Source organism: Abramis brama (assembly GCF_963993115.1).
Source record: "Abramis brama genome assembly, chromosome: 16".
Taxonomy (NCBI): domain Eukaryota; kingdom Metazoa; phylum Chordata; class Actinopteri; order Cypriniformes; family Leuciscidae; genus Abramis; species Abramis brama.
Window position 1 is genome coordinate 23,531,368 of NC_139978.1, and position 24,403 is coordinate 23,555,770.

Genomic DNA, 24,403 nt, shown 5'->3' on the forward strand with positions numbered 1-24,403 from the left:
GAAAAGAATACGGTTTCAAAATATATTCAATTTGTATTGATAATGTTATATTCGCATTTTCGACAAGAACTGATTAAAATAAGGTATTCGAAAAGCGACACATTACGGTACATACACCGTTAAGACACGGTTCTCGTGCAACTTCCTCTGCGTGCAGGTGCTCGCCTTTACGCCCCGCCCACCGCTGATGCTGCTAGCCGTCAACCGGACAGTCAAATATAATAATCTGTGGTCCACTGCGGCGTGGAGTGAAATTACATTCTTATAAACTCGCGTCCGCATCCGTTTACTCTCCTCATTCGACAGTTTATTCCTCTCCTTCAGACGTTTTTGCGCAATCACCCCTTCCGCTTTTGAGATAGTCGGAGCTTTAGAAGCGCTTCAGCAACATAAGGACGAATCGAAAGGTTACAGTAACAGAGCTGAAGGACTATCGCGTAAAACCACCGGCAGCGGCTCGCAAACAACGTAGATTTAGATTGCCATGACAGACTGTGTCGGGGATGCGAAGCTGGAGGTGAAACAGGCCAGCAAAGAGTTTAAAGAGAGCGAAAACGTTGCTGAGAAATACTCCGCGATGACAGCCACGAAGAACAGCGACGTGAACATGAACGTCGGCGAGCTCTCCGCCGCATTCACTGCGGTCCCGACCCACAAATCTATGAAAAAGGTAAGAGGGACGTGTCTTTTCGGGCTAAACACACATCATGTGTGTTCTGAAAAGATCGCGCTTGAGTTTGGGACATTGAGTTTACTGGGATCTTTAGGAAAGATTATCCCTGAGTTGAACTAGAGGTGTGTGCAGGAGTCTATTAGAATCACGTGACGCATATTTCTAGCGTTTCTTTAGTTCTTTCTCGCCGCATCCAGTAAATTTCCCTGCGCCGGTCCAACTCTCACATCTGTCAGAGTAACTGACCTTTGTCCACCGCAGTTTACAAATTCTAGAATCTATCATATAAGCTCAAGAAAATGTGGATAAATAAATTTTTAAATTGTAGCCCATTTAAAATGTCTTAAATATTCTCCTGATGTCTAACACACGTCAGAGCACTTCACTACACAGTTCAAAGAGTGAAGATGCAGCATAGATAGATAGATAGATAGATAGATAGGCTAGATAGATAGATCATTTAGTCTGCAAGAAAGATGACACAACAGATTGTGTAAATGTGACCCTCTGAAGTGTGTGTGTGTGTGTTGTGAGTGGGTGGTAAAAGAGGCGCACTCCTCTGCCCACTCGCTCATCGAGTTGTCAGCTGGTTATACAACCGAGCCACAGGCTGTTCTGCTTATTCTCTTCAGCTGCATTACACGCAGCACCAAATCAAATCCAGTGCTGACGTTCACATTTACTATTTAAGATTTCAAAAATCTGACTTTTGGGCTTACTATATTGTGTATGCATTATTTTACAAATAAATAATGAAGTGTTCAGAAGATCTAAATCTTTCAACAGCAACATTTTGCACTCTTAAAAAATTGCTGGAGGATTTACTTTGAAACCATTTTAAATCAGAAATTGCTAGTAAATTTCACAAATAATTACATTACAAAAACACATTGAATTAAACATGACATTTCTAAGTAGAATGCGACTGAAAATATCACTGAACCTCAGTAATCATTGCTTTATTTACAACTTCAACAGTGGACTCCAACACCAGCAGATCTCTCTTTTTTTTTTGTATTTATCTGGTATAATAAATGTAGGGTCATCCTATCCCTAACACTACCCATAAGTTATCCATAAAATCAGAGGGTAATGATTGGTGAATAACACTGATGTAGAAGCACCTAACCCTTATTGTAAGCAAACTTGACATAAACTGTAAACTTGTCCCTCAAATCTGATTGGTTGATTGGAATGTTGTTCCATGATGAACAAAGATGTTGATTCAGGGACATGTTGTACTTTGTGACATCCCGTTCACCCAGAAGGGACAGAGATTTGCTGGTTTATTATGTACGTAATGTGCTTGGCTTTTAGCGCACAAATTACCTTGCAACAGCTGAAGTCTCTTTTGGAGAAATGCTCAATGGTTTGATTATAGGATACAATTTTATTTTTTACCCTCTGATCTCATGTATTTCCTCGTTTATATGTACTGGCAATGCTTTCCCCTAGTAATCACAGGTTTTTGTGTAATTGTATCCTTTTCTCCTCACAGTGTGAGGGTGTGAGAAAGTTTCTCTCTCAGCACCTCCACTAGCTTTGTCCTTCTGTGAGCAGGAGGCTCTGATAACATTGTGAAAGAAAGTTGCACTGAGCGGAGAAATATGACACATGTCTACTGAGCCGCTCAGGAACTTTTTCTCCTGTTTCTCGGACAGAGGCTTGGCATGGGGCCGTGATTTGACCCTACCTGCTGAGAGCCCAGCATTGACCTTGGGTTCTCCTCCTTGTGATTGTTCTCTGTGTTTTCTCTTCAAACATACATTCAGCCCATCATACGGATTTAGTACAATATGGAGAGTTTAGTTTCTTCGTCTCTTTGAATAGATCTATTCCTCTCCAATACTTTTTTATAGTCCATTCATCATAACGAAAATTGATTCTTTTTGTTTCCTTACTGATTCCTTGATTGTTATACTTAATGCACATCATTTTGAAGATTAGATCAAATTTCGGGTATTTTTCAGGAAAGCTATTGGTTGCACGTCCAGTTCTGCTGAATAGATGCATTGAGGGTTTAGACCGATGTTGCTGCTTCAGTGCTTGAGCTGCCATTAGGGTCTCTTTACACCGAATAGTCACCTGAGAGAGCTTAGATCGAGTTTCATTTATTCACATTAGACCATCGGCACTTCAGAGCCCAATTATCTCATTCACTCAAGTGGTTTGTGCAGAATGATAATTTTTTCACTGGGAGTTTCAGAAGTTTCACATTCTCAGACAAATCCTGTTAAAGTCACCATACAATAAAAATTCCTATTTTTATGGAATATTGCAGTATTTTTTACAATTGATTTATCCGGGCAGGGCAACCTGTCACTCATATGAGAACACAGCACTAGCAAGTCCACAACGATCCAATCAATTCCTGATGGAGAAAATCAAGTTCTGCCCTACATGTTTTTTTTTTTTTTGAGACATTTTACTCAGATATACTGTACGTCACAATATAGGAAAGAAAAGGCTATCGCAACTCGCAAGAAAATACACCAATTAATGGTAATTTATCATGCCCCCTTTTCCATATGTAAATTCTTCAAAATGTTATTTTTATGCCATTAGAGTAATAGTCAAAAAGGTCAGTCTGCTTGCGTATATAGACAAACTATTCATATATATTTTACACTATTGTTCAAAAGTTTGAGGTCATTTTGTTGTTGTTGATTAAATAAATTAATATTTTTATTCAGCAAGAGAATATGTTAAATTGATCAAAAGCGACGGTAAATACTTTTATATTTTTACGAAAAGATTATATTTCAAATAAATGCTGTTCTTTTGAACCTAGCATTCATCAAAAATCCTGAAAAAAATCATCAAGAAAAATTCAGTTTCTCCAAAAAATATTAGGCAGCACAACGGTTTCCAACATTGATAATAAGGCAATTATTATTAATGTTGAAAACGGTTGTGCTGCTATATTTCTGTAAGCCATGATATATTTTTTCATGATTCATTGATGATTAAGAATAATATCTGTCAATAATATATCTAAATAAGAAATGTTTATTGAGAACCAAATCAGGATATTAAAATGAATTCTGAAGGATCATGTGACACTAAAGACGCTGAATGATAATGTCACTAATGATGCTGAAAATTCAGCTGGTATATACTGCAAATGGATCAATGTAGGCCAGTGATGGGCTTATGATTAATGGTAGTGAAATAAAACACTATATTGACTTCTAAAGCCACTTTTAAAATGTCTTTAATTGTTTTAATCTTCCACAGTAATATAATTTCATTGAATTATCTGGGGGCTAATATTGATAAATTGTGTTTAATTTCATTATTTAATCAGCATAACTAACTAATTCAGTTAAATTTTTTAATCAATTGACAGCCCTACTTTTTTGCACAGCGCACATCCATGTATCGCAACGGACGCGCTGTCTTCATTCAAATACAAATTGCCGTCTTGCGTCTCTGTTTTTGGACGATTGTTTTGTACGCTGTACAAAATGGATTTATAAACAGGTAAGATTTAAAACATTAATCTCAATTCAATATGTCCCCGTAATTATGTAGTAAAAAAAAAAATCGGTGTAATAAGTGTACAATGATATGTCATTATTACCCCTTAAATGTCACTCTTAATAGTCTTGTTTGAACTTGATCGTTTGTCTTTGGCTCAAAGCCACTTGCTGTGAACTATTCTTCGCGGAAGCTTCACGTTTATTTCAAGTGAGTGAGATAAAATATTTCAACTCAAAAGAACATTTTGTGCCCAATTATTTCTCAGATGTAGCTTTGGTATTGAGTTCAAAGTCAACTTGCCTTGCGTTCGCTATAAACAGTGGGTGATGGTCACACAAGACGACTTGGCAGATTTGAAGTGTTTCCCCCCTATAGGCCTATGTCACACTTCCTGCTTCCGGAACGCGGAGTAGGGATTCAGAACTTCCGGTCAACAGTATTTCTCGACAAGGATTTAGATTATCAGCCATAATGTCTAAACCATCCGAGGTAGACTGACCACGAGCTATGAGGTTGTGAAACGAAGGTTTTTGCTCCTGTAGAAGCTATAAGTTCGTATGAAATCAACCTTGTTTAAAGAAAAACATGTTTTATCCGCGATCTTATGAAAAAAAACTACACTACCCACAATCCTAAGCGTAGCAGCAACGTCTGCTGATTGGTCCAACTCGCTGTTACCATAGAAACGTTTATCTTACTGGCGAACGGCCCGCCGCTGTTGTTGTAGTGCACCGGGTTGCTCTGCATCAGGACGTAGACAGCCATACCTCAGCTTTCACGCTTTTCTACTTGAAAGATTTCATTTACCATCCAAACCACATCGTCATATGTAGTCTCGCGTAGCCAGACCTTCAGACTGATGGCTGAAGGTCTGGAATTCATAGCAGCTTTCTTTGGCCAAGGCCCGCCCATAAGGCCATTTGACCGACATGTCAAACAACCAATTACAATTCGTTTCGTTCAGCGTCACGTTTCGGGGCGTGGAAATGTCCCCACAACAACAGACCGGCGTGCAACAAGTCAGTCAGCATAGAAAATCAAAGAAGGAGAAGAAAACAAGATAGATAGGAGGGGACACACAACTAGTAAAATTGGATCTGCTGGGAATCCTTCTAAATGCTGACAAAGGGTCGGCCAGGCTTGGAAAATAATACTCTTCCCAAATCCCGTCGGCAAACAGGCTAAAATATCTCTTTTTGTCTCCACTAAGTGCCTCAAACAAAACTCCTGGACATCTCTTAAAGAGTCTATGCCGTGAACCTCGCATACTTTTGAGAATCCTACGTTTAGCTGATCTTGATAAATGCTCATTGTCACTCATGTAAACACAACAGTTTTTCTTCCGCAATCACACGTCTGCGTTTTGTTTCCCGGCGGACCGAAAATAAACGCGACACTCGCGCCCTCCGGAAATCCGATAAAATTCAACCAATCAGATGACGACTTCGACATTCCTGAAGTGTTTCCAGTTAAGTGTACCATATGCATCAGACGTTTAGCCAACGTTCCGTGGGCGTGACGTCTGAGGCTGAGACTACGTCATATGTGACTTCAGGCAGGTTGAGGAGAGATTTGGCCCAGCGGTATCTATCGGACTCCGCCGTTGTAAAAAGCTAACCGGAAGAGCCGTATCCCTACTAAAAGACGTACTTCCGGTCTTCAAATTTTTCGTGACATAGGCCTATTGTAGTGATCATCCTCGATTAAGTTTCACTCAGGACTTTTGTAAAAGCCAAAATATGACCACACCTCAGATTTGGTCCTCTTAAAAGGCTGAAAAATCTCCCGAGCACGGTCACTGCCTTCCGCCTTTCCTTCTCTAATAAAACAACAACAACAACAACATTGCGCGCTGCGCCTGCGTCAGACTGTTGCTGGCTGGACAGGATTTACAGCGAGTTATTAAAATCGCGATAATCAAACACGGTTTTAATGAAAATTAAATTTACAACAATAATACTAACCGTCAGTACATTTTATCGTGGTTTATAGTGAAACCGGTAATCGTCCCATCCCTAAAACCAATATAGAATGTGTAACGTTAGTGCTGTAGAGTTCTTTGTTTTTGTTGACAATCATGCGGAGTGGAGTGTACACTGCGTGACCTCGGCCTGGGATTAGAGACTGGGGCTGAAAGCCAGGCTGGTAACTTTAGGACTACAGCAGGTATTGGCAGAGTCACGGTTAACGGCTCAACGGTGTCTGCTTAACGCTTGGCCTAGTACTGCCTGTTTGTTTCGACCAGGATGGATCATTGTGAGCTGTTAAGCAGAACAGTCAATGAACTGGATGGATTTCTTTTTCTTCTATTTTTAGTCAGATCTCGGAATAGAGTTGACCGACGTGACCTATAGTGGATGCTTTAGGGGTTTGTAGAAACATGGTTTAATTCCCTCCAGATCCCTGTTTTATTAGCCGCCCTGAATAAACTCTGCAGGAGAGTCACTGAGAGAACCAGTTGGATTAAAACACTCTGCGGCAACAAATACACCCTTCCTTTAGTATTCCTGAAGCATTCAGTCACCACAAACAGACGTGCCGACGGCCCTTGCAATGGATTATAGAGAGAGAGAGAGCAAAAGTAGGCTGGCCGGGTTTGTGAGTGGTTGATTTATTTGTTCCCTTGTCACCTCCCATACCCTCATGTCCGCTGTAAGAACTCCACACAGAACTCTCCCCCCTGCACCCGCCCGTGTGTAAAACTGCATTGGTGAAACACCAGTTGTAACAATACACAGGCACACAGGCCAGAGGAAGCCGGCACAGACAGGGACCATGAACCATGGCTATGACTTTCCCAGGGTAAGTGCCTCATTACTCTCTCTTCCATCCTCCACAGCGGGACACAGCAAAACGAGATTCTAAAAGTCTGTGGTTTCTAAAATATATCAATATATTAATAAATATTGGGGGAAAAACTAGTTAAAATAAGAGACAAATATTTGATTTATTTGTTGTAATGTTTAGATTTGTATGTGTGTGTGTGTGTATAAATCACACATCAAAATAGTTTAAATTTGCCCCTGTAGAGTTTATTGATATGTCGCACTCACCTTTATAAACAGTAATAAAGTTGTTGCGATGTTATTTTAAATCACTGTCAATGTGTCAGGACACTGAATGATTCTTGGAAATGTATAATTTTTGATATATCAAGTTCTCAGTTCTTCTCTGAGTAGGAAGATTTGTGCTGTTTTCCATGGACTAAAATAGGCAATTATTACTCAGAATATGAAGGTGAAGTTATACGTCTGACTGATCTGTGTCAAACAGGGATATTTACTTCTGCCACAGTCATGTGTTGTCAGTTGAACTGTCTTTTGACATTTACATTGGACTATACTGCTACGTAACACTGGCTAGGGCAGTTAAAGTCTGATTTAACATAATCCACAGCCCTCTGGATAATTACAGCACATTGCCAGCATGTTAAAAAAAGAATATAGCACAATTTAATAATTTAGCTGACAGTGTAATCAGTGAAATGAGCTGAAAGTAATGTTAATGCTTATGAGGCTTCATCAGGGTTCATAGCGTTCACCTGAAGAATAATACTCATCTCTTCTCTGATCATAACTGTCCAGTTATTTCAAGCACTTTCTGTTCAAAGCTCTGCCTTTGGGGCACAATACCGCCTTGCTATGGCATTTTTATTATCACTCCAATTTCCTTGAAACATCAGATGTGTGTTGTGTCAACTTCACTGGCATGCCCCCCAGTTTTGTGTCCAAACATACCTAAACTCATGCAGGACTTGGATGCTGTTTGGCAAATCACGTATTAGATAACAGATAAACCTATTTATGATGGCGTTAAAGCATTGCTGCAGGGGAAACTGAACATTTTTTGGGATTGGAAAGTAGATTGCTGATTGTTTTGAGTAAAGCGAAACTGTGTAGTGGGTCACTGCATATCAAACTGAAATCTGAAGACGTGTAGTATGGAGCAGTTTTAGGAAAATCTCTTCATAGGAACGATCTCAGTAGAATATATATATATATATATATATAATTTTTTAATTATAATATTTTTATTCCTCAAGGATGCGTTAAAAAAAAAAAAAAAATGAAACAAAACATTTTAAAGACAAAATAAATATTTATATTTCAGTTTTCAACTTTCAATTAATCAAAGAATCCTGAAAAAAAAGTATCACATCACAGTTTCCACAAAAATGTTAAGCAGTACAACTGTTTTCAACATTGATAATGATAGGAAATATTTATTGTGCTTCAATCAGCATATTAGAATGATTTCTGAAGGATCATTTGACACTGGTGACTGGAGTAATGCTGAAAATTCAGCTTTGCCATCACAGGAATAAATTACATTTTGAAATATATTAAATTATTAAACAGTTTAAATTGTAATAATATTTCACAATTTTACTGTATTTTGGTCAAATAATTTTAGCCTTGGTCAGCAGAAAAGACTTCTTTCAAAGACATGAAAAAATCGTACCGACCCCAAACTTTTGAATGGTAGTGTATTAGAAAATAATATTTAAAATATTATACTTTAAAAATAAAATGTCTCCATAAGTGCTCTGAACTATGAAAGAGCAGCTTCTAATCAATAAAACGTTCCTCTTGGTCTCAATATTGTCTATAGTTCACAGTAGGAATTGTGATGGCAGCTGTGTTTTGTAAGGTTGAGGGATCTGTTGTTTTGCTTCGAAAAAGTATCAGATTCACAATTGTACTATTGAACTTTCCAGAACCCTTTCCTACTCTAAAAAAAATGCTGGGTCAAAAACAACCTTTACTGAGTTATTCGGCAACCCAATACTGGGTAATGCTGGGTTTTATACAATAACCCATTTGCTGGGTTTGTTTTTGACATAGTGCTGGGTCAGTCAACCTGATATTTTTCATTGTAAATAATACAAATAATAAAGGAAAGGAACAGTTCATATACAATACTTTTTTATTCAATGGCAAATCAGTCTTACAATCATGAAATACTCAAAAAAACAAACATTTAGTAAACGTTTTAGGGTGTGACAGGAGCAGCAAGAACAGCCAATGGGAATCTGTGGAGAGAAAACTGGCTTCAGTATTTACAATCTTAATCAAGTGGTATCAATGTACCAATTCATTAAATGAAAATCTTATATATTCATGTTTGAAAAGTTACATCAAAAACAGCTTTACTTTACACCTCATCAGACATTCAAGTTTCAACCAGTAAAATGCATAGTGCGACCACAGCCACGATGCTAGTGCACTAGTAGTTCAATAGCGCTCCTATTGAAGTCTGTGGCGCGCACAGCAAATTTGTTACATGTTGGGTGTTTCAGCCCTGGTCGCACATTCTTTTGGTTGGAGCTGAAACGCTGTTCGCTTTGAGTGTAGATTCGGTGTATGCTGAGTTTGTAGAAGGCTAGCGTTCCAAGCAGACGTTAGCTGCGATTTAGCCGCATTTAAACAAAAAAGGTAAAATGTGAGACTACAGACTTTTTTTCTGTCTGTACAGTAATAATTTGATAGGAACACAATGTAATACAAATCTTAATTTCGTTCTTTCATTCGTTCTCTCAGAACAGAACACAAAATTACCGTTGACAAATGTATCCACACTGTAGAAAATCCAACTTACGTTTTGTATGACAAGCTCAGTTTTTAAAGTTTATTCAACTATTTAACATAAAAAAGTTGAGAAAAGTTGAGATAACTCAAACACCTAAGTTGAGAAAACTCAAAAATGTCCTGCAGCTGGTTGCCTTAAACTTTTAAGTTTTCTCAACTTTTTTTTTTTTACAGTGCAGTTTTAACTGGTTTGGTACAGAAACAGACTACCCAACATTGGGTTTGGGTTACATTGACCCAGCGCTAGCTAGGTATGTGAGGGGTTTATCATTTGTATTGATAGTAAAATGAGCCAGCAGCTGAGTTACAGAAAAACTACTCCGCAACTGGGAAAATATTACAAATAACCCAATAAAATTATCCAACAGGCTGAACTCGGCATTTGGGTTAAAAAAATAACCCAGCATTTTTAAAGGATGTAGTAGTCACACTATCATCAGATGCATTATACGAAATCTCATGTTTTTAAATACAACACAGATAAGATGTGCTGCCCTCTCTATCTGTCTGTGGTGTGCTTGGACAGTAAATATATTAGGTGCTCGGATTATTTGCCTGCTTATAACCGCACACAAACACGCATACAGATAGATGTCACTTATTAAGGTCACTATACTTACCTACTATATAGTCGTTGAAAAACAGTATGTGAAAAGAGCACTATGTCCGAATTCACAGTATTCATAAAACAGTAGGTAAAAAGTACCCAGATGACCTACTTCCGGTGAGAAATTGAAGAGCAGATTCAGTTTACACTTTACTATCCCATGAGCCCATGGGAGATGATTTGTGAACAGCATGGTCGCAAAGTAATTAGTAATTAAAAAGTAAGTGTTTTCGGATGCAGCCAGAAAGTTTCAGTGCAACCAGTGTAGTCTGATGACCAAACAAATTACTTTATGAGTCGGTTCTTTTTGGTGTAAAAACGTACAGCGTCAATAGCAAATAGCACAGCTCGATTCAAACAAATGACTGTAATGAATCGGTTTGTTTTAGTGACTCGAACACATACAGCTTACAAGAGACTAAATTTGTAAGACTTAAATTGGTTAAAGACACACATTATTATAGATATCGACATATAAAAACATAGTTTTGTCAGTAACATTTTCTAAAATGAAATGTATGAAATGTGTTACCACATTTTTTGTTTGTTAATATAAAGTTAATATAAAAAAATATTGGATTACATTCATGCCATTTCTCTAAAGACTGTAAAAATGTTTTGTAAAATGTGAAGTGAACACACCTTTTGCAAGAATAGTTTTACATTTAATTGTTAGGGCCTACTGACTCTCATTTTGCAATGAAAAGTATAAACTTTAAAAGTGCTCTGTTTGCCAAAGCCAGTCATATTTTTCTGCTTATTTTTTTCATGGTAAATCTGGGTCTGCAGATGCTTTGAAGCTGAGCCACTGGTGATCCATGTCTGTAGATGAGATATCTGTGTAATATGTGTATGAAAGAAACATAAATCAGGTTGAAAGAAGGAGCAGTCAGAACCAGAGCTCTGCTTCTGTGATTTACCTGCATATTACTGTGTTAATCTAATAGTCTGCAATGAAACCCAGCCCAGACGCCCCGATCCTCCCCATCCTTCATGAAGTGTAATGTGAAACACTGATCTGTCTTCATTGGGTATTTCAAATATTGCCCCTCATGATAACATTAATGTTTCTGTCAGCCTATGTGCACTGTAAGGTTTCAACTTTCAGCTCATATTACTTTACTTTAATAGCACAATGACACTAAAATGTAAAAGTAAAAATGTTAGGTTTAATCGATGCGTTAGCTTAGAGCTCATCTTATATGCTAATGTACTCCTAAAAGGTTATTTTTTTATTTTTTTATTTTTTTTGTCTTTCTGTTCTGGGAAAATAGCCCAAAATATTATTGAATTTTTTCAAATATATATATTTTTTTATAGGATGAAAATGTAATTTCACCTAATATATGGAGCATCAAGGCTCAAATATTCACATCACATGTCTGTTTAATTAGATAACTTTATCCGGTCAATTTTTTAAATGGACCATAATTCTGTCCTTTACTGGCATGCTATCCCAAAATCCTCTGCGAATCGTTCAGTGGTTTGTGGAAAGAATAAAAACGGAGTCTAAAGGGGTGGTTGGCGCACCTTCATTTAATAAATGTCCATTTCCCCCCTTTTTTCAGCTTATGAGACAGTTACTTACTGTCAGGAACCATTGTAGTCACTAAATATTTGCTTGTTCTCAAAAGTTCTCATGAATGTGTTCTAGATGATTAGACATGACGTTATGGAGCCTTTAAGGTGTGTTTCCTTACAAGGTGCATTTATACACAAAACAGTGACTGGACAAACACAATGCTTTTGGCGAAATACAATAACACAGGAAAGAAAACTGCATGTTTCAATGCTAACTCATAGTATTTACTGCAGAGAATAACACTACAGTTACAATTTGCTTGTGATCTGTTCAAAGCATCTTGCTATAGAAGCTATAATTTAACAGTCAGGTTCAGCTGCATTCTCCACCAAACAAGATCACACAGTGCACACATAGAAAACAGCAGTACACAGCCTGCAAGCACATATCCCATGAATATTTAAAGTTATGCATCGTTAAAATTACTGAAATGGAACTGAAATCCCCTGATGAGATTGGTTCCCCACATCTGTTATGTAATTTTAAAATATTTCAATACAGCGGCGAGCAGATGCTTTTTATAGTGTTCTTTTGTGCTAAATTAAGACATGTTTGAAGCTGTGTTTTTGGTGTATTTAATGTTCAGTAGTTATATTTCAAAGTTAAATCTTTATAGTTTGTTTGATTAAATTTGAACTACATGAAATATAAAGAGATTTCTGTTTGTATTATTAAGGTAAATGTAGTATGATATAAAGTAATATCTGCTATATATGTCTTACTTTGAGTAAATATTAAGTACATTCTAATGAAATCACATGTTCATGTGTCTGTCTCTCCCCCATCCTCTCTTTTTCCATACCTCCATCTTACTGTAGCAGATTCAGTTTGCCAACCAAGAGGAAAAGCAGGAGTTCAGCAAGTTTCCTACAAAGACCGGCCGTCGCTCCTTGTCTCGCTCCATTTCTCAGTCCTCTACAGACAGCTACAGTTCAGGTCTGACCCTCATCCACCCTCATGTCAATACAGTTCTGGACTTCAGAAGAACAAAACACAAACATTGCCATGTGGCGTGAAGCGTTAAATGCATGCAAATGTATACATTTTAGGTCTAAAACCTTTTTAGTACATTAAAGGGTTTAGGTTTATTGCAGAAACTGCATGTCAGCAAACATCATTGTGGCCCAAAACTGCTTATTTCTTGTTAATGCTAGTTTGTGTGTTGTGTAATATAATCCCATACCAGCTTAAAGCGGGAACTACAGACTTTTGGTAGCGTTGGCTGTGGATCAGACAAATTCACATTCCTAAATCGTAATACCAACAAAAGTGAGGGATAAACATTCCTACATGTTTGTGACTGCAGACCCCCCCACCCCAATAGCAGACTACTGAAACACAATTGCCAAAACAATTTCATAAGATCACAAGAATGATTTTCATATGTCATGAATGCAATTGAATGCATTCATTGGAGTTTATCTCCACTAAAATGTGCCTCCATGCTTTTGTAGCGGCCTCATACACAGACAGTTCGGATGATGAGACGTCTCCCCGTGAGAAAAGCCAGCTCAACTCAAAGGGCAGCAGCGACTTCTGCGTCAAGAACATCAAGCAGGCAGAGTTTGGTCGGCGGGAGATCGAGATCGCTGAGCAAGGTTAGGAGACTCACCTTTTATGGTTGATACTGTGTCAGGTTGATGTGTGAAATCAACATGAATTTACATAACACAAATGTAGGTGTGTAAGTGCTGTCAAGTAAACAAAGTTTGGTAACAGCTGCTGCTTTCAGGAATAGTCATTGTACTCCATTTAATTGATTTCATCTTTTTTTAAAGGGATAACTGGGTCAATATCTTAATGCCAGCAACTCAGTCCATACAAACAGAACTTGAAAGAACTGTTTGCTCAAAAATGGAAAGCCTATCATTTGGTTATTCTCTTCTTTACAAGACAAAAGGAGAAATTTAGAATGTCGTTAAGACTTCTAAAGCAATACAAATAGCTTTGTTTCAGAAAAAACACAGACATGTCTCAACTCACTGACTCAGTGATCCATAAATAAAATTCTCTCTGTCTCTTTCACAATGTTTCTTGGAATATAGTGTATGATTCATATATAGACCATTTTAATTATGCTTTTGTTTCCTTTTTTGGAAGCTTAAAAGCTTCAGTCCGCATTCATTGTGTTTGTATGTATGTTCCACAGATGAAAGAGAACTATACAGATTTTGAACAACATGAGTGTGAGCAAATACTAACAAGTTTAATTTGTAGGTGAACTATTCTTTTAAAGGTTTGACCTGTCTCGGACTCTAGACTGTACCTTCCTTAATAAAGTTTACTCATCTCCAAACTGTTGTCTCAATCATATCCACAGATATGTCTGCACTCATTTCCCTGCGGAAGCGAGCTCAGGGGGAGAAACCCCTCGCCGGGGCTAAAGTGGTTGGCTGTACCCACATCACTGCACAGACTGCTGTAGGTTCTCCTCAGGGCCGCACTAATTCAAACACACTCTTCCTCTGCAACCAGTCTTTGATTTTAACACAAAATTCATTTTTTGGATAAATCCTAAAGTTTGCTGCACTTATAGTACTATAATATTGTATAAATAATCCTAAAATAACACTGTAGCAGCATTGCCTCTATTAAAATACCCAGCTGAATGATCAACAAATGAGCAAAAGTAACTAGTTCTGTCATGACAACTCTCGAAGAGTGGCAATGTTAATGCATTTGGTCTTGGTGGACTAGATCTGCTACGCTGCTGCTGCTGTAGAGCAAGTACGTAGACTTGCTATTGCCAGTACATTCACAGACATGCTGCTGATACACATATAAAATACATAAAATAACCCCTGTAGCAGATCTATTCAGGTGGAGCTGGGGAAGGTGAGGGTTTCTGAAAGCGCTCTGCAGACTGATAACAGCAAACAATGTCAAGTATTTAAATGTTGAGCAGCAAGCTCATTGGCTACTGATGCCACAGCGTCCAGTCAGCTGCGCTATGTAGATACTTTGTATTACTTTTGGTAACACTTTATTTTACAGTGTCCTTGTTACGTATGTTACATGTACTTACCATAGTAATAACAATCAATTATGCATAATTACATGCAACTAACCCTAAACCAAATCCTAATCCTACCCTAACCCTATAGTAAGTACATGTAGTTGCTTAATATTACTTAGTACTTAGATATATAATTACACTGTAACAATGACACCTTAAAATAAAGTGTAACCTTACTTTTTTATTTTCATATAAATAAATCAGAACCAGTGCTGAATGTACAGTACTGTGCAAAAGTCTTAGGCACATTAGTATTTTCACCCAAAAAAATGGTTTTAAGCCAGTTATTTGTATCTTTTGCTGTAGTGTGTCAGTAGGAAATATCAGTTTACTTTTCCAAACTTTGCCATTAGTTGTAATAATCCAGTGAGTTATTTGTATGCACAAGGAGTGAGGATGCTTTCAAAAATAATGTCATAAATAGATTTTATTTATCAATTAACTTCTATTTACTAAATCAAATTAATATTTGGTGTGACCACCCTTTGCGTTTAAAACGGCTTTTGTCCAGGTACACTTACACATAGTTTTTCAGGCAGCTTTGCAGGAAGGTTTCTTCAAGCGTCTTGGAAATGTTGCCGCAGTTCTTCTGGATGTAATCGTTTTTTTCTGTTTCTTCATGTAATCCCAGATGGACTTGATGATGGTGAGATCAGATCTCTGTGTGAATCATACCGGCTGTTGTCAGATTCCTTGTGCTTACAAAAGTTTCACTGGATTAATGGCAAAATTAATATTTGGAAATTTAAACTGATATTTCCTACTGAAACACTACAGAAAAATATATAAATAACTGGCTTAAAACCATTTCTTTGGGGCGAATATATTAGCGTGAATAAGGCTTTTGCACAGTACTGTATATTTGCAGAACAAATAAATGTAAGTACACACCGTGTTACTCTTGTTTGCTTTCCCATGTGTTTGACATGCTGTACTGGTTTCTTTCAGGTCCTGATCGAGACACTTGTGGCACTGGGCGCTCAGTGTCGCTGGACTGCCTGTAACATTTACTCCACTCAGAATGAAGTGGCAGCAGCTTTGGCAGAGAGCGGTAAACAACCCTCTAAACTTATACTATTTTCTAAACTATCAATTCCAACCTGGTCCAATGTGTCCTGATATTCTGGACTCACTATGTATTTATTGTGTGCCCTTTAAAGGTGTTTCAGTTTTTGCCTGGAAAGGTGAATCGGAAGACGACTTCTGGTGGTGCATCGATCGCTGTGTCAACATGGAAGGATGGCAGGCAAATATGGTATAATGTTCTGTGCATAATATCTAGAGATATATATAAAAAACTGAATTAATGGGCAGTGTCTGTTTATACTGAGTGCAAATAACCAACCTTGTCTGCAAAGATTATTTTCAGTAACTCCACCCTGCATTTACCCATTGTAAAAAACTGTGTCTATTTACACTTTGTGTGAATACGTTTTATTGCTTTTTGTAGCAAAGTGTAACAAAGATGGTAACTGTTGCTTTTTACACTTTATGAAAACACATCTACCACTATTTACACTAATAAGCACACTGCGTAAATTACACTTTATTTGCTGCCAAATCAGTATTTAATCTCCAAAACAATTATCATGATTCCTTTGTGTTTGCAGGCTAGTAATCATCATCATAATAATTATTATTTTTATTTTTTTAACAGATCCTAGATGATGGTGGCGATCTGACCCACTGGGTGTATAAGAAGTATCCCAGTGTCTTTAAGAAAATACGTGGGATCGTGGAGGAGAGTGTTACAGGTGTACACAGGTAAGGGAGGACTGTAGGACATTTTTATTTTATTTTTATTTTATTTTTTTATTTTATAAAATTTCATCTTAAAATTTGTAAATTTTACATTTAAAATTTTTTAATAAAATTTTATTTTATTTTTATCATCCCACACAAATAACCTAACACAATGACACATATCTTTTTTTTATTTTTATTTTTTTATTCTATTATTAATCTGTATATGATCAGAATAATGAGATTAATCTGAATCTGAATATTTAATTGACAGCCCTAATAGAAACATATTTGTGTTTGAATCAAATTTGCCTCTCTGTGTTCATTCCGTTAGGCTGTACCAACTCTCCAAAGCTGGCAAGCTTTGCGTTCCCGCTATGAATGTCAATGATTCTGTCACCAAGCAGAAGTTTGATAATCTGTACTGCTGCAGGGAGTCCATCTTGGACGGGTAAGACACCTGCAATGCTGAGATGTGCTTTTTCTGATTTATTTAGCATATCTTTCTCAGACACCTTACTAAGCATGACTAAAACTTATCATAGAGTATAATCATGGTTGACTTCCTCTTGCTTCTTAGTCTGAAGAGAACGACAGATGTGATGTTTGGTGGGAAGCAGGTGGTGGTTTGTGGTTACGGAGAGGTCAGTCAACATCTGTGTTTTGTAAAATTCCCCACAGTGGAGTCTAGATAATCTGCACAATGCAAAAAATAATCAATAATAATTTCACTTAACTGCCAGACCTTATTTACTATAAGCATCACGATTGTGGGTTTTATTTTCATTCTTGTGCCGATTCTGGTGTAGGTGGGAAAGGGTTGTTGTTCAGCTCTGAAAGCGCTTGGAGCCATTGTTTGCGTGACAGAGATCGACCCTATTTGTGCTCTTCAAGCTTGGTAAGACAAACACACCGACAAAAACGAGCTTAAATTAAAACCCAAGTGGAGTGTCATTTTAGTATTATTTATATAATATAATATTATGTATTAGTATTTTTAATTAGCTTTTATTTTTAAATTTACATTAGGTTTTAGTAATTTTGTTATATGCTTTTGTTATTTTTATTTGTTTTTAATATTTCTATTTTGCTTTAATTTATTATTATTATTTCAGTTTTAATTTTAGTAATTTCAGTACTTCAGCTTATTATGTTTCAGTTAGTTACCATTACAACACTTATAATTTTAGTTTATGTTAGTTTAATATTTTTCATCTAATATTTATATTTAATTTTTATTTCAGCTTCATTTATACCAAACAACTTTTGTAAACTTCTGCAAATAATATTAGCTCCCCTTATTAGCCAAACACATGGCCACAGGAAGTCTTTACACAGGAAGTCTGTGAACAAGCTGAAGTGCTTATTTATCAAGAATATTTCACCACATTTTCCCTCACTGCCTGTATAAAGATATGAGATACCAGTTGAATTCGATCTGTTTTTTGTTTTTTTTATCTCCCTCATAGTATGGATGGCTTCAGAGTGGTGAAGCTGAATGAGGTGGTTCGCCAAATGGACATGGTTATCACCTGCACGGGTACGTCTGGTTACAGCTGGCTCGCTTCCAGATCCTTTTCCTCTGTTTCATGCAGCTCTTATCAGCACAAACACATCCTCCCAAATGCCCTTGCATTAAGCTGCTGTGAAACGGTTTGCCCTTTGACAGCTGCTGCTGATCTCTGGGCGACTCTGAAGTAGTCTGGGAAAAATAATATTTGCTCCAAGAGATCAAATATTTGTGTATAAACAGTACAGAGTTGTTGAGGTTTCTGTGTGGTCTCTGCTAGTCAAAGGCACAGTTTTGTATTAAATTTACGTTTATTTATTAATGCATGTATTATTTTAAATGTAAAAGGAAATATTTGTTTCACTGTTTTTGGTTCCATATTTGAAATTTTGTTATTTTTTCCTTAATGGAGTGCAATAGTGTCTGTCCACTTTTTCAGCAGTGTTGGTTCCGGAAGTATTTTTCCCATTATTTTTTCCCATAAAGTTTTTTTTAAAAGTGAATCACAACATTACAAACTTTGATTTGAAGAAAAAAAAACAGACAAAAAGAGGAAAAGAACTACAATCCCATGAAGCACTGCAAATTATATTATTAAATTAAAAATGATGGTTAAGTATAAAACTATTTATTTTAAAGATTCTGATTATGTATATAGTAGCTATATATTTTAAGTTCATTGCATATTTGAGAGGGTATGGAAATTCTCATGGGCTTCATGGGAAAGTGTTCTTTTGATATGATTCGCTAGTTGTGAATCTCTGATTGGTGGAGATTTCTTTGCAGAATCATGGGTAATGTAGTTTTCCCACCAAGAATCTCACTGTTAAACACAATTATTATAAAAACAAAATTTAAATTAAAAAGTAAAGCAATAATATGAGCTAGAGACATACAGCATTAATTAACAACATCATAGTTCACAGTAGGTCTGTTTTTAATGATTTGTAAGTTATTAAAAGTAATTTCCCCTATAGAGAAAATGAATGGGATTTTTACTTCTGGAACACGTCTGCTGCACTGTAAACTCGCAAATTTTATTTGGTTTGAACAAATAATGTCTACTGGGGTTTCTTGAAGATTCCTGAAAAATGTTTTGTTTCTACAGGGAACAAAAATGTGGTGACCAGGGAGCACTTGGATCGAATGAAGAACGGCTGTATTGTCTGTAACATGGGCCATTCCAACACTGAGATTGATGTGGTGAGTGAGTCTCAAGACTTCTTTGTATCGCCTTCCCTCACATTTATATTTGTTTTGTTGAAAATATTTTTGAGTTATTTATGAGGAGGCTCCATTTGCTCTAACTGTAGTGTACTTTATTGGTGAATGTAGTCCAGGGAAAGAATGTTAACGTCAACAGCTGTAGATGTTCCATGCGCAGCACTGAAAGCCTCTTAGCGACATGTTTCCAACAACAAAGTGAAGTGCGCTGAGCCGCTGACTGCGTTCATAGTGATTGCTCTTTTTGTGTGTGTGTGTTTTAGCTTTGTACTTGCCACTGTCGCCTTTTTCCACCTTTGTTGCCATTGGCTTGGCTTGCTTAGTTGGGGACATTAAATTTAACATTTATCCTAATTTAATATTCAACAATAATATTGATCTGCCTGCATTGACACTATTATACAAGAACTGAACTGAGCTGGACGATGACATCATGGTTTACTCCAGAGCGGCTATATATATATATATAAATGAACTAAATGAATAACTTTTTTAAAACAAAAATGAAACCTCACTGAACTTACTTAAGCTGGACTGTGATGCTATTTTCTTCTGGAAACAAACTTTTTTGCATTATTTTCCTGTTATCATCTATAAAGCTGCTTTGAAACAATCTGTATTGTAAAAAGCGCTGTATAAATAAATGTGACGTGACTTGACTTGAATGTGACTTTGTAGGTTTATCAGCCTCTTAAAGCGAGTGTTTGTTGTGTGCGCTGATGTGTGTCTGTTCTTTCTCTGTTCCAGGCGAGTCTGCGGACTCCGGAGCTCACCTGGGAGAGGGTGCGCTCACAGGTCGACCACGTCATCTGGCCTGACGGGAAACGAGTGATTTTACTGGCAGAGGTCTTTCCTCCTTCCTTATTTTTTTCATGAATGAGTGCCAGTAGGGATGAGTGCTGTGACAGATGAGCTCTACTGTTTATATTACGCTAGATGTATTTGCATGGCAGTCAGAGGTTTAGAACCGCTTTACGTTATTTATACATGAGAGCGACAAAGAAACGTTTTGTCCCAAACAAGTCAGGACAAGCAAGTTGTTGTTATTAAAGAGTGCTGTTAGGTACTACACAATGCAGAGTTTAGTTGTTTCACGGTTACAGAGCAAATTTATGCATTATTATAAACTACCATTTAAAGGTTTGAGTGCAGTGAGTTTTTTTTAATAAATCAATTATTTGTATTGAGCAAGGATGCATTAAATTGATCAAAAGTGACAGTAAAGACATTTATAATGTTTTTTTTTTTTTTTTTTTAAATAAACGCTGTTATTTAAACTTTCTATTCATCAAAGAATTTAAAAAAATGTAACAGTTTCCACAAAAATATTAAGCAACACACCTGTTTTCAACATTGATATTAATAAGAAATGTTACTTGAGCATCAAATCATCATATTACAATGATTTCTGAAGGATCATGTGACTCTGAAGACTGAAGTAATGCTGAAAATTCAGCTTTACAATCACAGGAATAAATAACATTTTTAAAATATATTAAAGTAGAAAACAGTTCATTTAAATTGTAATAATATTTTATAATATCAGCTTTTAACTTCATTTTTAATCAAATGAATGCAGCCGTGGTTACCATAAAAGACTTCTTTCAAAAACATTTAACATTTTTACTGTTACCCAAAGTTTTGAATGGTAGTGTGTATTTTTTTATAAAAAATAATATTAGTTTATTAGTGTCTTTTTAACACTGCTTTTGAACTGATGTTATGAATAATCATATGTTTTGGTTTGCATCCAATGAAATAATCAAATGAAATTAAGTATGTATTGGTGAAATTGGTGTTGCCACATGGTTATTTATCAAAATATTTTTTTTCCCTATCAAATCCATACATTTCATTAAAACCTACTAAATGGTGATTTGTACCATGACATAAGATTATGGTCCATAGCACCCTACCCAAAGCCTCGGTTTTTCTCTAATGTGCCCACCATGATAAATCACTTTCCTTTGTGCGTTCTCCTGGTGGAGCCCAGTAAATCTCAGTCATTTGTGTGCTATTTTTCAGGGCCGGCTCTTGAACCTGAGCTGCTCAACAGTCCCCTCATTTGTGCTATCAATCACAGCCACAACCCAGGTAATTTAACCTGTCACCATTTGGGTTTTAGCCGAAGTGAGTTTGCACCCTCTGTACAGATGACATTTAATCCATTTATGTTAATGGTTCTGAGTGCTGTTGCACAGCTGTGTGATTAGTATGCCTGATTTAACATCTCTGATCGCAGGCTGTTGTGTTCTTTATTTAATATTAGGCTTTGGCCCTAATAGAGCTGTATAATGCACCAGAAGGTCGCTACAAACAGGATGTCTACCTGCTGCCCAAGAAGATGGGTAAGAGTTATCTGAACCAATCACCACTGCTGGCAACTTAAATACATCAGTTATATGCATTAAATGTGATAAATCATGTGTGTTTCAGATGAATATGTGGCCAGCTTGCACCTTCCCAATTTCGATGCCCATCTTACCGAGCTGTCAGATGAGCAGGCCAAATATATGGGCCTCAATAAGAATGGACCCTTTAAACCAAATTACTACAGGTATGTTTTCTAAAACAGCTTGCATCACTATACCGTCTGTACTATCAGAATGTACACATTTGTACTGTTCTGTAGTGTGATGAAGACAGACTGGCATTGTCCTATTTTAGGACTACCCAATATTAAAATGTTTGGTCACTTACTGCCCTCTGCTGGTTCTCAATAAACGTCTTGCATACCACAACCAGTGAAACTGCTAATTGTCTTCAGCATATTAGTCTAAAACTAAACTTTTCAATTCTTTGAATGTATAAAATATATAAATGTATTAGTTTAGCTTTTCAGTATAACATGCATTACTGTTCAAAAGTGTGGGGTTGTAAGATTTTTTTGCTTATGTTGCTTATGCTCACCAAGGCTATATTTATTTGATCAGAAATACAGTAAAATTTTAATATTTTGAAATATTACAATTACAAACAAATGTTTTCTATTAGCATATTTTATAAAATATAATTTATACCTGTGATGGCAAAGCTGAATTTTCAGTGTCAATCATTCTAACATGCTGATTTAGTGCTCAATAAATATTATTATTATCAATATTGAAAACAGTTATGCTGCTTAATATTTTGTGGATTTTCAGGATTCTTTGATGAATAGAAAGTTCAAAAGAATTTATTTTAGATTAAAATCTTTTGTGACATTATGAATGACTTTACTGTCTCTTTATCCTTGCCAGATAAAGGTGTTAATTTCTTTCAAAAAAATCTTTTGAATGGTAGTGTAATCATTAAAAAAAAACATATTTTTATAGTATAAATATCCTTCATACCAGACTGAACAGTTCTGGAACAAAAATATAATTTTCTGTTGTTTTACTTGCAGATATTAGTGTGACTGGATCGATTCAGCCTTCATCAAAGATGGAGAGACCTGTATTAACCTGAGAAGCAAGAGATTTATTTTATATGAATATACATTTCTTAAAGCGAAACTTGATTTTACTGAATGTTATTCTTATTTAATAGTGTTACTAATTTCCGGTGACAAAATATACGTTCATGTCACTTTTAGGCTTATGTCTATTGTTAGAATTCATGTATTATAGCAATTGTTGTAAATGTTCTTTTAACCTAAAATACGAAAAGAACCACTGCCTAGGCTCTAAAAATGTGCCAAATATTGGTTATAGTAGACTTATCTCATAGAATAATTGATCATTATTACAATGCTTTGTTTTTACATGGTTATTCTATTTACCCAAGGTTACGCTACACTCAATCGTTCATGACCAAAAAGTTGTCTTTGTGGCTTTTTAATATAAAAAAATTGTTAGTCTCGGCATAATATTCCTGATTTATTGCTCTTGCATAAGAAAATATAATATCTTTTTCGGATGAATGTACTGTGTATTACTGTAAAGGCAAGAGTGTTCTGGCAATATGATACACACCACTGTGTGCAGAAACTTCTGTGACTGGCAGCTCCTGCTGCTAAATGTACCCCGCTTGGGGGATTTTATGAAATGTCACCAACTGGGATTCTTTTCCTTTTCATTTTCTCACACATCTTCAACATCTCTGTGGCCTTTTATATTCTTATTTTAAAATAATGTAGACCGTTTTTATGTGTTGTGTAGGCCAATCTTAGATGAGAATAAATGTAACCCCAGTTGAAATGAGATTTTGGTATATTCTTTGAGGTTTGCTGAATATTATTGACCTTTGGCCCCTAACATTCCCACACACTGTCAGCTAGATTCACAAGAAGCACACATATTTTGATCACCATCTCTAAGGGACTGCAAATGTCTTAAGAATAAAATCACTGTGAATGCTGTCATTTGAATATTTGCCTCATCTGCACTTTTGTTTGTGATTTACCTTGGCATTACATCATTTGTCATCATTTGTGTTCCCTCTGCCTTGATGTCATCATCGAATCCCTGAATTAAAGATCTTGCTGTCACTAAATATGCCTTTTGACCTACTTTATGCTTTTAATATCACAAACGTTTCTATGATTGTGTTGGAATGTAGCCTAATAATATTGCAACAATATTGTTTTTTACGATAACATTAGCCGTGTGCAAACGGAATTTAGGACGAATCATGTTAGGAATTAATGTTTAATTTTGAGCACTTGTCGATCATGAACTCAACGAATATGTTTGAATCCATATGCAGTAGTCACAAACGACAATATTTGGTCCATAGCCTACTGGCAAGGGCTGAAAATTAAGTCCGACTGCTGAATTAACAATTACAGCAACGCTTTAAACAACAATAATGACCAAATTGAATAGCATTTGAAATAAAACACAAAGTTATAAAATTATATAAGAAAAAAATCTTGTTTCGACACATTGTCTAACGACCCCACCCACCTGTTGCACGGTCCTATCAGCTTACGCTAACGCTATTTCTGTGTTTGGACCGCAGTACGAGATCATCAGTACGCGCCTGGAAACTTCGGGG

General features: G+C 36.4%; 1 protein-coding gene across 2 annotated transcripts; it reads left to right on the forward strand.

Annotated features, from left to right (window-relative positions):
• Positions 1-186: 186 nt before the first annotated feature.
• ahcyl1 (adenosylhomocysteinase-like 1) lies at positions 187-23,899 on the forward strand. Of its 2 annotated transcripts, none has more exons than XM_084138498.1 (17): positions 187-670; positions 12,752-12,869; positions 13,388-13,531; positions 14,254-14,354; positions 15,898-16,000; positions 16,110-16,204; positions 16,607-16,713; positions 17,027-17,143; positions 17,273-17,336; positions 17,502-17,590; positions 18,162-18,232; positions 19,311-19,405; positions 20,174-20,272; positions 21,452-21,520; positions 21,696-21,774; positions 21,863-21,983; positions 22,812-23,899. In XM_084138498.1, exons 1-17 carry the CDS (start codon positions 485-487, stop codon positions 22,816-22,818), a joined length of 1,665 nt encoding a protein of 554 aa, XP_083994624.1. In that variant the 5' UTR covers positions 187-484; the 3' UTR covers positions 22,819-23,899. The 2 variants fall into 2 exon arrangements, with proteins under 2 accessions (XP_083994624.1, XP_083994625.1); XM_084138499.1 differs by having other exon boundaries at positions 351-670; positions 12,755-12,869.
• The last annotated feature ends 504 nt before the right edge of the window (positions 23,900-24,403 follow it).